General features: G+C 37.5%; 1 protein-coding gene across 3 annotated transcripts in view; it reads left to right on the top strand.

Moving 5' to 3' along the window:
• The window catches only part of kdm6a.S (lysine demethylase 6A S homeolog), an 87081-nt gene that overhangs the window by 64679 nt on the left and 7253 nt on the right, over window positions 1-15149 (top strand). For all 3 annotated transcript variants that reach the window (XM_018248327.2, XM_018248328.2, NM_001093305.1), the window contains 9 exon segments: window positions 2506-2635; window positions 6095-6200; window positions 7761-7966; window positions 9845-9909; window positions 10098-10172; window positions 10368-10516; window positions 11212-11326; window positions 11569-11756; window positions 13788-13929. In XM_018248327.2, the coding sequence (XP_018103816.1) occupies window positions 2506-2635; window positions 6095-6200; window positions 7761-7966; window positions 9845-9909; window positions 10098-10172; window positions 10368-10516; window positions 11212-11326; window positions 11569-11756; window positions 13788-13929 (1176 nt within the window).

Below are 15149 nucleotides of genomic sequence, written 5' to 3'. Positions count from 1 at the left end.
TAAAGTTTGGTTATGTAACACTAAATAGTCGAGATGAAGCTGTTATTTTATATTTCATTTTCTCTTCCTACTTTTTTTTGGCACTTATTTAGAAATGTTTTCTTGGCAAATTAATATTTATTTGTAATTTAGGGATGATTTTCAGAATTTGTATTCTAAAGGAGTCCTGTCTATGGCATCAGTCTTGTTCAAGTTTTCATTCAGATTGCAGAATACTTGTTGCAAGACCAGATTATATTAACACTGTCATAAAAAAAAGGTCTGAAAACCATAGGCTCGCTGGGATTCATCTTTGCATTCAGCCTGCTGTTACTCAGTTAGACATCCCTGGGCTATAAGAATGAAAGATGTGAGAGCTGCTTGCTGCTTGCCAAACACATTGTTGTTTTTTGCGCAACAAATTTTCAAACTGTGGCAACTTTCTACCCCACAACATTTTTTTATTATCCATTACTCTATGGCTAATATTTTGCTTATCCCTATTTGCTACATTAGTTGATACATTTCTCAGCAGCATCTGTTCTTCATTAGCGACTATTGTATCAATTATAGCAGCTGCCTTGATGAAACTCAGGGATTCTGCTCAGTAGTGCCAAAGAAATGTATCAACTAATGTATTAGTTTAGAACAGTTTACAGAAAACCATAACCCCCTCCCAGGTTGTTTTAGAAAGACCTAAGAACGTTAAACATTAATCTTTAAACTTAACTATTAGAAAAACACATATAGAAAAAAGAAAGTACTTGAAAAAAAGTTATTTCTGGTGAACTATCTGAAAACAAGTGAATGGAATAAAGTGCTGGAGTGAACATCCCCTTTTAATGCAGTCGTTTACTAATTTGTGTATATGAGTTTAGTAATCCGATGTCAAATGTAGGGATGCACCGAATCCACTATTTTGGATTCGGCCGAACCCCTGAATCCTTCGCGAAAGATTTGGCCGAATAACGAACCAAATGAGAATCCTAATTTGCATATGCAAATTAGGAGTGGGAAGGGAAAAACTTTTTTGTCACATGATTTCCCTCCCTGCCCCTAATTTGCATATGCAAATTAGGATTTGGTTCAGCTGGACAGAAGGATTTGGCCGAATCCAAATCCTGCTGAAAAAGGCCGAATCCTGGATTTGGTGCATCCCTAGTCAAATGTATGCTCACGTTTATTTGTTCCCAAAACCTCTTTGAATATGTTTGTTGTGGGCTTCACCTGTGTGTAATTGATCCAAAGTTTTCTTTGGCCAGGCACCCCTGCCTCCTCCATCCTTCCCCACAACCTTTAAAGGCTTTGTCAACATAAGACAGTGGATTCCTTTCTTTCAAAATATAAAATCTGCGGTGTAAAATACATGAAAGAGGTGTAAATGCTGCGTCTGCATACAACAAGATAAAACCTGATTGTATCTAAAAGACTGTCGCTGACTGACACTGATGTCTCAAGCATCTCATATAAGGGTAGAATTCCACGGGCAATTGTGGCGCAATCCGATGCGCTGTGCAAAAACCCAGTCGGATGCAATGGAAATAAAGTAAGAGATGGAAATGTCGGATGACGTTCGAGCGTTCATCCGACGCGACACCACTGCATCCGACTTGACACCTGCTTTTTTGTGCAGTGCATCGGAATGCACCGAAATCGCCCGTGGAGTTCTACCCTAAAACCTGAAGAGCTGTGGAGTCTGTAGCTTTTATCGCCTCTGTATAGCAAGCTGAATATGTGCATTTACCTTGTGACAAAGGGGGATGAGACACCCACCTCTCACACACAGATTTGTTATAGGCCCCTCAACCAAAAAAAAAAAAAAAAATTTTTTTTTTTTTTTTTTTTCATATTGGAACAAAATGAAATGAAACCACTGAATACTTTAAATGTACTTGCAAACGAAAGCACTGTTTACCTTTTTTGTTTTCTGGGAGTTTTTATTATTTTCTTTTTATGTAGCAGCCTAATATACTTCTCAAGGCCTTTTAATCCACTGGCTTCTGCTACATTTGTAGTTCTGGGCATGTCAACAGCCAGATTCTGCTTCAGTAGCAATTCCCTTTGCTAATAACCATATGAATATCGAATTTTTTTTGTATTATTGTATGCTAGACATTTGGGTCGAGTGTTCATTAAAAAAAAAAAAAACCCAGAGCTACTTATGGATTTTGAACATGATGTGTGATTCTGTTATGTATTTAAAGATGTCAATTTTAAAAAGACAGATTTTTTTGGGCTGAGAATTCTTTTGTTGCATGTAAGGTACAATTTATATTTATTGCCTCACGTACCTGATTATGGATAAATCTAGATACAGGATCCTGCACCTGATCTTGGATAAAACAAAACACAGGTTTGGTCGTGAATTAAACAGTCTGGCATATCTTGTGTTTAGCAAAATTGGCCAGTTATCTATCAACAAAGTTGAGTGTGTAACCAAATCTAAGCCTAAGAATCAGGCAAGAATTTTATAATGCCTCTGAATACTCTGTGGGAATATTCATTCATTTCTTCATTTGCCACTAGGAATCTGGGTAGAAATGGTTTATCAAACAGTAGTATTTTACTGGACAAGTGCCCACCTCCAAGGCCATCACCTCCACCTTATCCACCTTTACCAACAGATAAATTAAATCCTCCAACGCCAAGCATTTATGTAAGTATGAGTCCCTGATATATTTTTTGCTTTTTTGATTATGTAATTAAGTTTTTATTAAATTTCAATTAGAAACTAGATCAAAAATATATGTATTCCATTTAACAAAAGCTATGAATGCCACTGTTATTGGGGTGTTTTGTTATTTGGGGTTGGTGAAAGAGTCACAAGTTCCGTTATGGATTCTCTGTTGAAGTGCTGTATTGGGGCCGTGAGCGGATTTTCACTAAGGCTTGGGGAGGCTAAGCCACCCCAAAACTGATTGTCCATGCAGAAAAAGTTTGCTGGCACTTGAGTTCACAAGATAAGCCTGCTAAAAACATTACCCCCCCCCCCCCTCCTCATGTAAGACGATTCTTTTGACTGCCATAAAACACTGGGACAGAGACAGTTAACAGCAGCCAAGGTATGTGATTGATTGCTGCTGTATTGTCACATATCACCTCCCTAGAGCTGGGAACATGCTGTGAGAAGAAGCTAGGTGCACCAACATAAGACTGACGAAGCTGCGGCTAGGCTAACCCTGTGTTTGAAACAGTCATCAATCCAGACATAGGTGTCGGAACAGGGTTGGGGGAACACTTACACTTTCTGCTGTAAGGTCACGCGCCTATTGGCTGAGCTATGCCCATCAGTTGTGCGGCAAATTCAAAGAAGCACAGCAAGGAGGCGCGCAATCATCAGAGCAGAAGAGAACGAAAAAATCTTGCATAATTAACATTCCAAGCTGCAGAAACTCTGATGGGTCATGCAGGTTAGGAGAGGAGCATGCAAGCTGGCCCCATTTCCCTAATTTACTGAGATCCAAAAAAAATTGATTATCGGTGCCTGCTGGCGTTTGCGCATGTGTGTGGGGGGCCCGGAAGTTCAGATCCCAGTGCCCCCCTGCTCCAGTCCAGCCCTGTTAACACACAAATGCAATTGGCATGGGTAATTTAACTAGATCAAGACTTCTTGATGATATCCTTATCATTTACTGTAGGGGGTACATTATCCCTTATAATACATGAGTGATACTCGGAGTTCCCTGTATAACTCAGCCTGCAGCCTTGTGCCTTTACATGGTCATAGAACAACCCCTCAGTGACTTCTAATATCCTTATAATTTACAGTAGAGGGGGTACATTATCCCCTTATAATACTCGGCGTTCCCTGTATAACTCAGCCTTGTGCCTTTATATGGTCACAGAACAATCCCCTCAGTGACTTCTAATATCCTTATCATTTACTGTACGGGGTACATTATCCCTTATAATACATGGCCACACTGCCATAGAACCCTCATTGACTACTCATGATTAGAATGTAACTAATAAAATGAGGCTATAAAATGTTTTAGGGCAAGAACACAGAAAGTAGAGAGCATCAGGGTCTGATATTTAAAAAAATAAAATAAAATTGGCAGAATATAGTTTCATGGGCATCCTCCATATTGGTGTATTTTATTTACTAAGGAAGGAAGTAAATGATGACACAATAGTGTACTTATTGTATCAGCACTGACTTTTCACTGTATAATGTGCTTGAGGTTGCAGTGGATCTGCTTCGGTTGCAAGTAAATACTGCTGCTGTTTACTCTATTGTTCTTGACGTATAGGACCCACTACCCTTTTCAAATCATATATTTGTGACGTCATTAACCATTTCTGTCTTGGTATGTTGTGATAGAAATGACATTGACAGTGTACATCCTGGCAGTGAGTGATACTAAAACATACTCCATCTCCACTACATGGTTACTTTACCTTTCAGCAGTCATGTTGGAAATGTAGTATCTGGTGCAAAATGTAATAAAGATCTCGTAACCAATGCATAACAACCAGCCAAGTAATGGTCTACTGCAATATAATCTTAATATGCTATTGTTCTAAGTCTTGCGAAAAATGCTGTCCTAGTGCTCTGGTTCTCTTTAAAACCTTATGAAAATAAACAGTAAACATTGGTGGGGTTTATATTTTGCCGCTGCGCACGTAGCCTCCCCAAGCAAAAAAATCACCCTTCACCTATGTTTGGGGCCATCTCTGACCCTATACATCCATGGGGGATCTCGGACTGATTTTTAACCTAGGCAGTTTTAAGCTCATAGGCCACACTGGCTTATGATTCATCTGCAGGGCACTTCTACCCACAGGAGGGACTGCTTCAACCTGCTTATCCAGAAAGCTCTGAATTACGTAATGCCTGTCTCCCATAGACTCCATTTTATCCAAATAATACAATTTTTTAAATAATTATTTCATATAGATAGATAGAGAGATAGAGATAGATATATATATATATACACAGAGACAGAGACATTTTGTGCATACTGCTACTGAAAAATGCCTTACCCTTTAAACAAAACAGGGATTGTTTGTCCATATATTGCAATATATTTAAGCTGGCCAACTACGCCAAAGTCATCCCATATCTGGCCAGTCCTATGCTCAATTTTTATCGGATTCATTAACAATTCTATAGCAATAGAATTCTTAATGAAACTCTTGTATTTGTCTATATGTATTTATAGTTTGTAAAAATTTGATTTTTATTCCAAGGGTAAAAGCAAACATCCTGACACGTTTCGTATCCAAAGATACGTAGTCATAGGCTATGCTTTGGATTTTACGTTTTTTTATATCTCACCCACAGAGACAGACTTGGGGCATTGAATCCAAGTCCATTTAATCACCAGGCGAGTTTTCTTGGCCATTTCGCTCATAATTGCTATATAGGTGGAATTGAATTCATTTGGATAGAGCCGCAATGGGTTTTTCTTTTCTATTTCACACATTAAGCTAGCAAAAAAAGCATAATGTAACGTCAATAATCAAGTTGAATCTATTAATTACTTTTAAATCTGGTCATTTGGTAACTTAGGTGGCAGATATGTATACAGACAGTCCTATATTCTTTTTTTTCCATAATAGCATACAGGATTCTCCATCATTATTAGATGCCTCCAATCCAGCATCTTAAAGAAATCTATAGCCTTCTCTTTGTCCCGTGCCTACACTAAATGGTCTCTGAACCTGGACAGGACAGAGATTCCACCACTTTTTTGGTCTGAATATGTTTGTTGTGGGCTTCACCTGTGTGTAATTGATTGAAAGTTACTGTGACCTAACCACCCCTGCCTCCTCCATCCTTCCCCACAACCTTTAAAGGCTTTGTCCAGGTGTCCTGTATTAGCATGATATAGGACAAAGCTACTCAAAATAACTTTGAGGGGTAACCATAGCCGTTGAAGGAGGCAGGAATGAATCCTGCAATTTCCTGTTTAAATTCAGATATCTGCCTTATCCTTCTATGTGATTTTGTAATGGCTGCTTGTTCATTTTAGAATTCTGTACTGCCTTTACATTCATGAGAACATGATGTAGTTTTCTTTATGGATTACCCCATTTAGGTAAATTGCCTGTTTAAATATTTCTTAAGAAACCAATATATCTAACTGTGAATCAATTTTTTATTTTTTAGTTAGAAAACAAGAGAGATGCTTTCTTCCCACCACTCCATCAGTTCTGCACAAATCCAAACAACCCTGTTACTGTCATACGTGGCCTTGCTGGAGCTCTAAAATTAGGTAATTATATAAACATATTGGTTTCAAGACCCGAACCCTTATTTTATCACATTTCGAGGGGTTGTTCACATTCAAACACTTATTTCAGTTTAGTTGTTTTCAGATAGTTCCTTAGTAGTGATGAATCTGACCCGTTTAGTTTCCCTGAATATTAACAAAACAGAGCAAAATTCCCCAAATGTATTGAAGTCAATGGGCGACAATTTTTTTTCACCCATTGGAGTCTATTGGCATGTTTTTCGCAGTGAAACCTGGCAACAAATTTCGTTCCTCATTATTTGCCAGAAATAAAGATTTTTTTATTCACTTTTCTATTTGTGACCGTTTTTTCTAATATTGAAGTCCAAAGTTTAATTTTTCTTTCTAAAGCAGCTCAGACTCTGTAACTGTTCTAAATTGATACATTTAGTTAATATATTTCTTTGTCTCTGCAAAGCTGAATCTCTGAGTTAAAGGGGTGGTTCACCTTCAAACAAATAGTTGTTTTCAGGTAGATCACCAAAAATAACGACTTTTTCCAACGACTTTCTATTTTCTACGTGTCACCATTTTTCTAATATTGAAGTGTAAATTGTCATTTTTCACCTTCTGAAGCAGCCCTGGGAGGGGGTGGTCGCCGACCCTGTAAACTGTTCTAAATGGATACATTTAGTTGATACATTTTATTATTTTTGTCCCTGCTGAGCAGAATCCATGTGTTTCATTACAGGCAGCTGTTAGAATTGATACAATAGTTGTTAATACTCCAGAGATTATGCTGAGAAATGTATCAACTAAATGTTGCAAAATTGTAACACTTTAGAGTCTGCACCTGAATTACTGAGCTGCCAGACTCAAACACCAGAGACCGGGACATTTAACGTTAACTGTAGATTTTGAAAAAAACAATACAAAATAAATAATGGAAAATAATTGAAAAAAGTATTTATTTCTGTGGAACAATCTGAAAACAGCTGAACTGAAAAAAGTGTTTGGAAGGTGAACAACCCCTTTAAAGGCAGCCATTTGAATTAATACAATTGTTGCTAATGTGCCACAAACATTCACCTAACTGATGTATCAACAAGTGGAGCAAATTGTTCTGAATCTGCACCTGGATTACTGAACTGCCCGACTGAAACACCAGAGACAGGAACATTAAACTTTAAGCTTAAATTTAGGAAAAACTGTAAAAAATAAAAGATAGAAAGCAGTTGATAAGTCAGTACTTCTGGTAAACAATCTGAATACAACTCAACTGTAAAAAGTATTTCAAAGGTGAACAACCCCTTGCAAAGAGTGTTGCTTTTTTGTTATAGTTACATCTCTTGTGAGATTATACAAATACAGTGATATACTAATGTTTTCTTAATCCATTTTCTTCAACTTTGCAGGATACTTAATTTTTAGACAAAAGTAATTAAGAAAATTAATATTTTACACTAAACCGAGTATGATAGAATCATTGTTCCTTTGCATGGGTGGCCAAACAGGCAGAATTTGGCAACCTTAAATGAATGGCCAGTTTTAGGCATGCAAATTTTTTTTTCATATCTAAATTAAATATTCTATTGTGTTAAGATCTAGGACTCTTTTCTACAAAGACACTGGTAGAAGCGAATAATGAACATGTAGTCGAAGTGAGGACACAGTTATTACAGCCTGCAGATGAAAACTGGGACCCCACTGGAACAAAGAAAATCTGGCGCTGTGAAAGCAGTCGTTCTCATACCACCATTGCAAAATATGCACAGTATCAGGCCGCTTCATTCCAGGAATCATTAAGAGTAAGATGATTGTGATCAAACACCTATACAGAAGATAAATTATTTTATACATACAAAAATGTATGTAAAAATGTTACTGCTGTGTGTGTCCTTAAAGGAACAGTAACATCAAAAAATGAGTGTTTTAAAGTAATATAGTGAATAAAGTACCCCCTATTTTAAAATATAAGGATATTATAAGTCACAGAGGAGTTCTATGACCATTTAAAAGCATGAGGCCGAAGGCCTAATGCTTTTATACAGATCATGGAACTCCTAGGTTTCTTCTAATATCCTCAAACTTTCCGACAGGGGGTACTTTATTTATTATAATACACAAGTTTTAGTGAGTCATGTGACAAATGACATCACTAGTCACCGTTTATAACTGATGACATCACTAATCACCATTTATAAGGATATATTTTACAAGATATTAGGGTTGGCCCGAACCGCCGAATCCTTCACAAAAGATTAGGCCACATACCGAATCAAATCCGAATCCTAATTTGCATATGCAAATTAGGGTTGGAAAGTGGAAACATTTTTGACTTCCTTGTTTTGTGACAAAAAGTCACGCTATTTCCCTCCCTGCCCCTAATTTGCATATGCAAATTAGGATCCCGTTCGGCGGTGCAGAAGGATTCGGCCGAATCTTTGTACGGTTGCGAACCCTTCCTTTTCCTCTTTCCCCTTATTGTGCATGTGCGAAGAAAAAGAAAACCCAGGAGCACCTGTGTATGAAGCGAGCTAATAAACATTTGAATTGTGCCTCACCGTAGCCTGCTTGGATTAATATATATTGTCCCCTCGCTGCGCACTGCAAATGCTTACAGAAGTTTGTTTGCAGTCCCCAGCATACTGCAATAAATTTTGTCCGTGCGTCTCCTTAGTATCTAGACGCTTCTAACATGATTGGCTGGGGGGCGTGTTATTACGGGTCAATGATGAAGCGCGCATAGCAGAATTTGCATGCACGTCATCAACCGAGGGAGAAAGCAGCGCCCTGAAGACATGCGCAAAGAACTGAAATTGTTCTCTATGCGCATCAAGACTGCCTCTGGCAGCAGTTACGATTATGCTTGCAAAATCAATGACGTCACAAAAGTCACCAACGTCAGTCTGCGCAGAGTGCTCATGCTGCCACATAACAACATGCAGACAACTTTCAAAACCCGCAGTAAGTTATGAGTACTCCAGACTTAGGATAGAAAGGCATTTATGTTTTGCCTTTCCTTCTCCTTTAATAGCTATTACAACTGTTCCCTTACAATTTACTCTTCTTGTAATTTGAAGCTTTCTGGATATCTATGTTTCAGGATAGGAAATCTCATATCTGTATTAAAATTTTGAAAAAGCATATCTTAAACATTTTGTCCTTTATAATTAAAATTTGTCATATTGCTTTTATTGTAGATAATGTAAAACAAACCATTTCCTGTATATAATTTTCATATCTATAATTCATATAATCTATGGTTGAAACATTTTATTGCCATTGTTTGTAGTCTGTGTTTTGTACAGGTATGTGATATGTTATCCAGAAACCTGTAATCCAGAAATCTCAGAATTATAGAAAGGCCATCTCCCAAAGACTCCATTTTAATTAAATAATGAAAACATTGCATTGTACATGACCCAAGCTAAGATATAAATAATCATTATTGGAGGCAAAACATGTTGTGTTTATATTTCAATGATTTTTTATAGACAAGTTATGGATTTCCAAATTACAGAAATATCCCTTCTCCAGAAATTCCCAGGTCCCGAGCATTCTGGATAACCAATCCTATCCCTGTAAAGCTAAATATTACATCTTAATCATCATGTTGTATGTATGTCACAATGGGATCATGATAGCAGTATGATTTGTCAGTAAAAGTGTTTTACTTTCAATAGGAGGAAAATGAGAAAAAAAGCCAACACAAAGACCACTCAGATAGCGAATCCACATCTTCAGATAAGTGAGTAACAGCTTGCATTAGATAGATTTTGAGGTGTATTCTACTCTTTGCTAGCATGCTTATTTAGCGTAAGCTCTCTCTCTCTCATCACAAGTATTCTACAGGTATATACTATCTTCTTGGTTTCTCAGTATTTTTGTCTGTATATTTTGGGCATCATTTTTTTTAACATAATCTTTTCTTAACAGTTCTGGTAGAAGACGAAAAGGCCCTTTCAAAACCATTAAATTTGGGACCAATATTGATTTGTCTGATGAAAGAAAGTAAGTTGTTGATCTCAAAAACATTGTTAAAGTTGTATTAGTCACAAAATAATCTAAGCATAATAAATGATACCTTTATCTTGCAAATGTTAACACATTATAATCTCTTTATAATCACAATTTCAATTTTGAAATTGAAGAGAATGTTCTCTTTGCTTGGTTACTTTCTTATATATATATATTTTTTTAAATTAGGTGGAAACTACAGCTTCATGAACTGACCAAGCTTCCTGCCTTTGCACGTGTTGTGTCGGCTGGAAATCTTCTGAGCCATGTTGGCCATACTATACTAGGAATGAACACCGTTCAACTGTACATGAAAGTTCCAGGCAGCAGGACACCAGGTTGCTGATTTCTCTTTTACTTCACTTTATACATTTTCATTAGTTACAGACAAAACATTAGAACTTCACAAAGCTGCAGAGGGATGGGCAGAGGTAGGGAGATACATTGCGAGTGAGACTGGAGGTGATAGAGGAAGGGTGGGAGCAGCAGATGGAGAAAGACCAGAGAGTAATAGAGGTTGGGTGGGACAGAGAGAGCGAGACCAGGGATTCATGGATGGCGGTGCAGTAGAAGAGGGAAATAGACACAGAGGGAGCGAGAGTGGAGATGGAATGTATGGAGAGTGCAAGCGGCAGAGGGCATAAGGCCTGCGGGGGGTGGGGGGAGAGAACAAGAACTGAGAGGAAAGGAAAGAGGCAACAAGTCTAGAGAAGGGGAATGCATGTACCATGTGAATTAAGAAAGTGTAGGAAGTGAGATGGAAGTGGAATAGGCTGTAGAAAAAGCTGCAGTGGCAACAGCTATCTCTTTAAGTTATAATTGGTGTGATCTGATGTAGAAACATGGCATCTATAAAGATATAATTTACCGTTTGCTCCCATAGGGAAGTTACCAAATTGTAGATTATATATTTGTATGTGTATCTATCAGGCCACTGCAAGAATTGGGGGCTCCATCCTTAAAGTTTTCTGTTTCCGACAAATAAAAAAAATGGAGGAATCAATTTTTCTTCTCATGTTTGTATTTATTTTAGGCCATCAAGAAAACAACAACTTCTGTTCGGTTAATATTAATATTGGCCCAGGAGATTGCGAATGGTTTGTCGTACCTGAGATGTACTGGAGCGTAATGCATGAGTTCTGTGAAAAGTAAATTTGAGAAATACGATTCCTTTTTTTTTTGTGTTGGGAAGATGTTTTATTGAAACAATTACTTTAATTATTTTGAACTTTTGTGTTTCTGGTAGCATGGAGAGAACTTTAACTTCACCAAAGTAATAAAAGCATTTTAACATTTCATGTTGAGCTATTATGAGTTATCAGTTTACTAGGGGAGTGCTTGGTTTTGTTATTTTTGATGATTTTAACTGTCTTTATCATTTTTCCCCTAGGAATAATATAAACTTCCTTTTGGGATCATGGTGGCCCAATCTTGAAGACCTCTATGAAGCAAATGTGCCAGTCTACAGGTTTATTCAAAGGCCTGGTGACTTAGTTTGGATTAATGCTGGCACAGTGCACTGGGTTCAAGCAATTGGTTGGTGCAACAACATTGCATGGAATGTTGGCCCTCTCACAGGTATTTTAATTTTAGGCTTTATATCCAAACATGTATTATATCTATGGGATCCATTAGTAAGTGCAAGTGACACCTCAAAAGTAGATTTTTATAATAGATATTAAGAATTGATTGTGTCGTTTTTGAAGTCTTTTTTTAAAAGAACAGTTCAGTGTAAAAAAAAATGTGCCCCCCCCCCCTCAAGTCACTGATTGGTTACTGCTTGGTCACCAAGGTAACCAGACAGTGGAAACCAAGAAAGCTGAAAAGCAGGAAGTAGTGCTCTGTTCTGTTAGTCATCCAGTCGCTCCAGCCTTTATACATTGCATTTTTACCTAACTATATTAGAAATATTTGTTATTTTGCACAGCCTATCCATTTACCCAGTTTTTATTTTTATACTGAACAATTACTTTAAGTCAAAGTTGAAAAAAAAAAAGTGTTGCATACCCTACCTTTTAAATAAGTAGGTCTTCTTATGTGTAGACTGGTGCCAGAATCATGTGCACAAAACAACTTGTTCATTCCATATCTGCAATACATAGTTAACTATGGGTGGTGTAGGGTATCTGATTTAAAATGTTCTCTGTAAATGTTTTTATAGCAAAAACGCTCAATTCTGTTAGCTTCTACGTTAGAGCACTGCTGTTCAAGATATTCCATGTTGTGGGCAAATGATCGAGAATTGTAAAATAATGATATTTTACATACAGATCTGTGAAGATAAAGGGCATGCTGGGGAACACACAATCTGTTTGAGGTCACATCCATTTTGTGGGCCTCCAATCAGAGATTTAGTACCACACTGGGGCCAAAACACTAAAATATGCAGGCCAATATCGCCCCCTACGCGTGTAGTAGTCTCATCTTCTTTTCCCATCCATAACTGTTGTCAGCTTTGATGCGGACATACTCTGCTGTTTTTGGCAAAGAAATGCAAGACTGCATTTTGTGCTAAAATCAGCTGAGTCTGTTCACGCACACTGGAACCAGTGTTTTCAGGTGCAAAAAGGAGGAGAATACTGCCCACACAGGAGCTGAAAAGGCCTATTTCGGCAGGCTGATTTTGCCCCCTGTGTGACACTGGCTTTAGAGAATATAAACGTTATCTGAGGTTGTTTTATAAGATGCCACAGGCAGCAGTAGAAAGAAGTATTCTGTTATGTATATACCTTAAGCATGGAAGCAGTGCACAGTGCAGCAGGAATGTACTGCAGCTATAAGCAACTACAGCATTTCGGCTTTGGTGTGTCATCCTATACTCATTGTTAAATACACTTGTTCACAGTGCAGCTCATGTCTGTATCTGAAAAGCTTTATAATCTCTGTGTAATTTCGAATTCCAAACTGCCCTTGCACTGCAGTAGTTCTACTATAATAAGCCATAAGTGCATTTTAGTAGGTACAGCATGCATGCCGAGTCCAAATGTGTTTTAGACTAATATTCCTCTGTCTCAAAAACACAGCTCTTCAGCTTACATGCTTGCACATGCATTTGAACATCAGGCATGTGCAATTTATATCAGGCATTTGTCACTCAAAACACTGTTGCCATGCACCAGTTGCCTGGAGGTGATTGCTATTAAATTGGAGAGTGATTCAGAGTACCCTGTAGCAAGCAGAATAGTTAAGCCAGTGGCCTTAAATATGGGGACATAAAAGGTTTTCCAGGAGTGGTCCATTATAGTGATGTGCAGGTCATGAAAAGTCGTCCCATGCCCAACCCTAATCCAGACCTGTGCCCAGCCCCGCTCTGATGTCATGGGAGGGGTGGGGCACGCAGACATGAGTCTATAAAAGCGGGTTGGCGTAGGGTAAAGTTCAGTCCGCACCTGCCTGCAACATTGTGTGAAAGTCACCATCACTAGTTTTCAGTGCCTATGAGCGTAATACTATGGAAGATACAGAGTAGAGATGTGTCTTTTGCCCATTTATAACTAACTGAATAATATACTGTAGTTAATATCCAGATAAAAAACATACATGGTTAAATTAGAACTATATTTAAGTATGCAAATAATTTCTAATTTACTTCTACCCACATAACTCTAGCCTTCCAGTATAAACTGGCTGTAGAACGGTACGAATGGAATAAATTGCAGTGTGTCAAGTCTATTGTACCAATGGTTCATCTCTCTTGGAACATGGCAAAGAATATCAAAGTTTCTGATCCAAAGCTTTTTGAAATGATTAAGTAAGTGAAATACTTTTTCCCCTTTTTGTGATTTTTTTTTTTTGTGTGTTTGCTGTGCTGAATATTCCCACCATGCAATAGTCACCTGTTATTCATACTGCTTTCCTTGCGAGGTCATCTCGCAGCATGATCACTTGCAGGCCTTTAGTGCAGGTGTTCTAAGCTTCCTTGCCAAAATACACAATTGAGCATGTTGGGGTGATATAATGGCCTTTCTGCTAATCCTAGAGAGATGGCAGTATAAAATAAAAAGCAACTGATAAATGGAAAAAACAAAACAAAAAATTGTTTATGCACTACAACAAAAAGTAACCTTATTGACTGCTAAGGTACCAAGGATTTTATAGACTATGTTCAACAGTTGGGCTTCTGGAACAACTATTGTCAAATGAACAGGTGTTCTGCCTGTTTTATTTTTTAAAAAAAATATTTATACTTTTTGTTTATTGTACTAAACAATGTAGAACAGTGACTGAATACTTCTATATACACTTCCAAACGTTTTTCAGATTATTTGTGGGAGGCATCTCAGCAGCCATCTCGGGTCATTTTACCTAGTCATGTGTTTTCAGAAAGAGCCATCACTTTAGAATGAAAGTGCTTTCTTTCAGGTAGTTGTTTCTCCTACTTAAAGTAACTGAATGTGTTGCAGTGGGACCTGCTCTTTTACTATTGAGTGCTGTTCTTTGATCTACCAGGAATTGGGATTCTAATGTTAGTCTATAGGAACGTATTTTGTCATTCATAGTGTGATTACTATTACCACTGACAACAAAATACGCCACGTGCGATAGTCCCTAAAACGTTACTGATGGCACACACCATGTTTTAAACCCTTCAAAAATTTATCTCGACATTTCTCTCAAAATCACCTGAATGACTTAATTTACCTAAATATAAAAAACAATAGGAAGCCTCCTAACAATTGCTGTGCTAATTCAGCAGTATATACACATAGATGCATAAACATTAATATTCAAATTGGAAGAATTAAAAATTCTCCTGTGTAACTATAAAGCCATATTTTAACTATAAGGCCATATTTTATAAAATTTTTGATTGAATCCATAACATTAAAGACAGCAGACCCATCACTGTTCACTCATTTAAGAGGTCATACGGTGGTGTTTAGTATAAAGATTTTAACAGTGGCTACTAGAGATAACTACTGAGCTACTGAGATAGCATAGTAACTGTATCCTATTGTTCTTACAGTTCAG

This window comes from Xenopus laevis, chromosome 2S (genome assembly GCF_017654675.1).
Source record: "Xenopus laevis strain J_2021 chromosome 2S, Xenopus_laevis_v10.1, whole genome shotgun sequence".
NCBI lineage: Eukaryota > Metazoa > Chordata > Amphibia > Anura > Pipidae > Xenopus > Xenopus laevis.
Note: the sequence above shows the minus strand (reverse complement) of the source record. Positions and strands in the feature narration are given on the sequence as shown.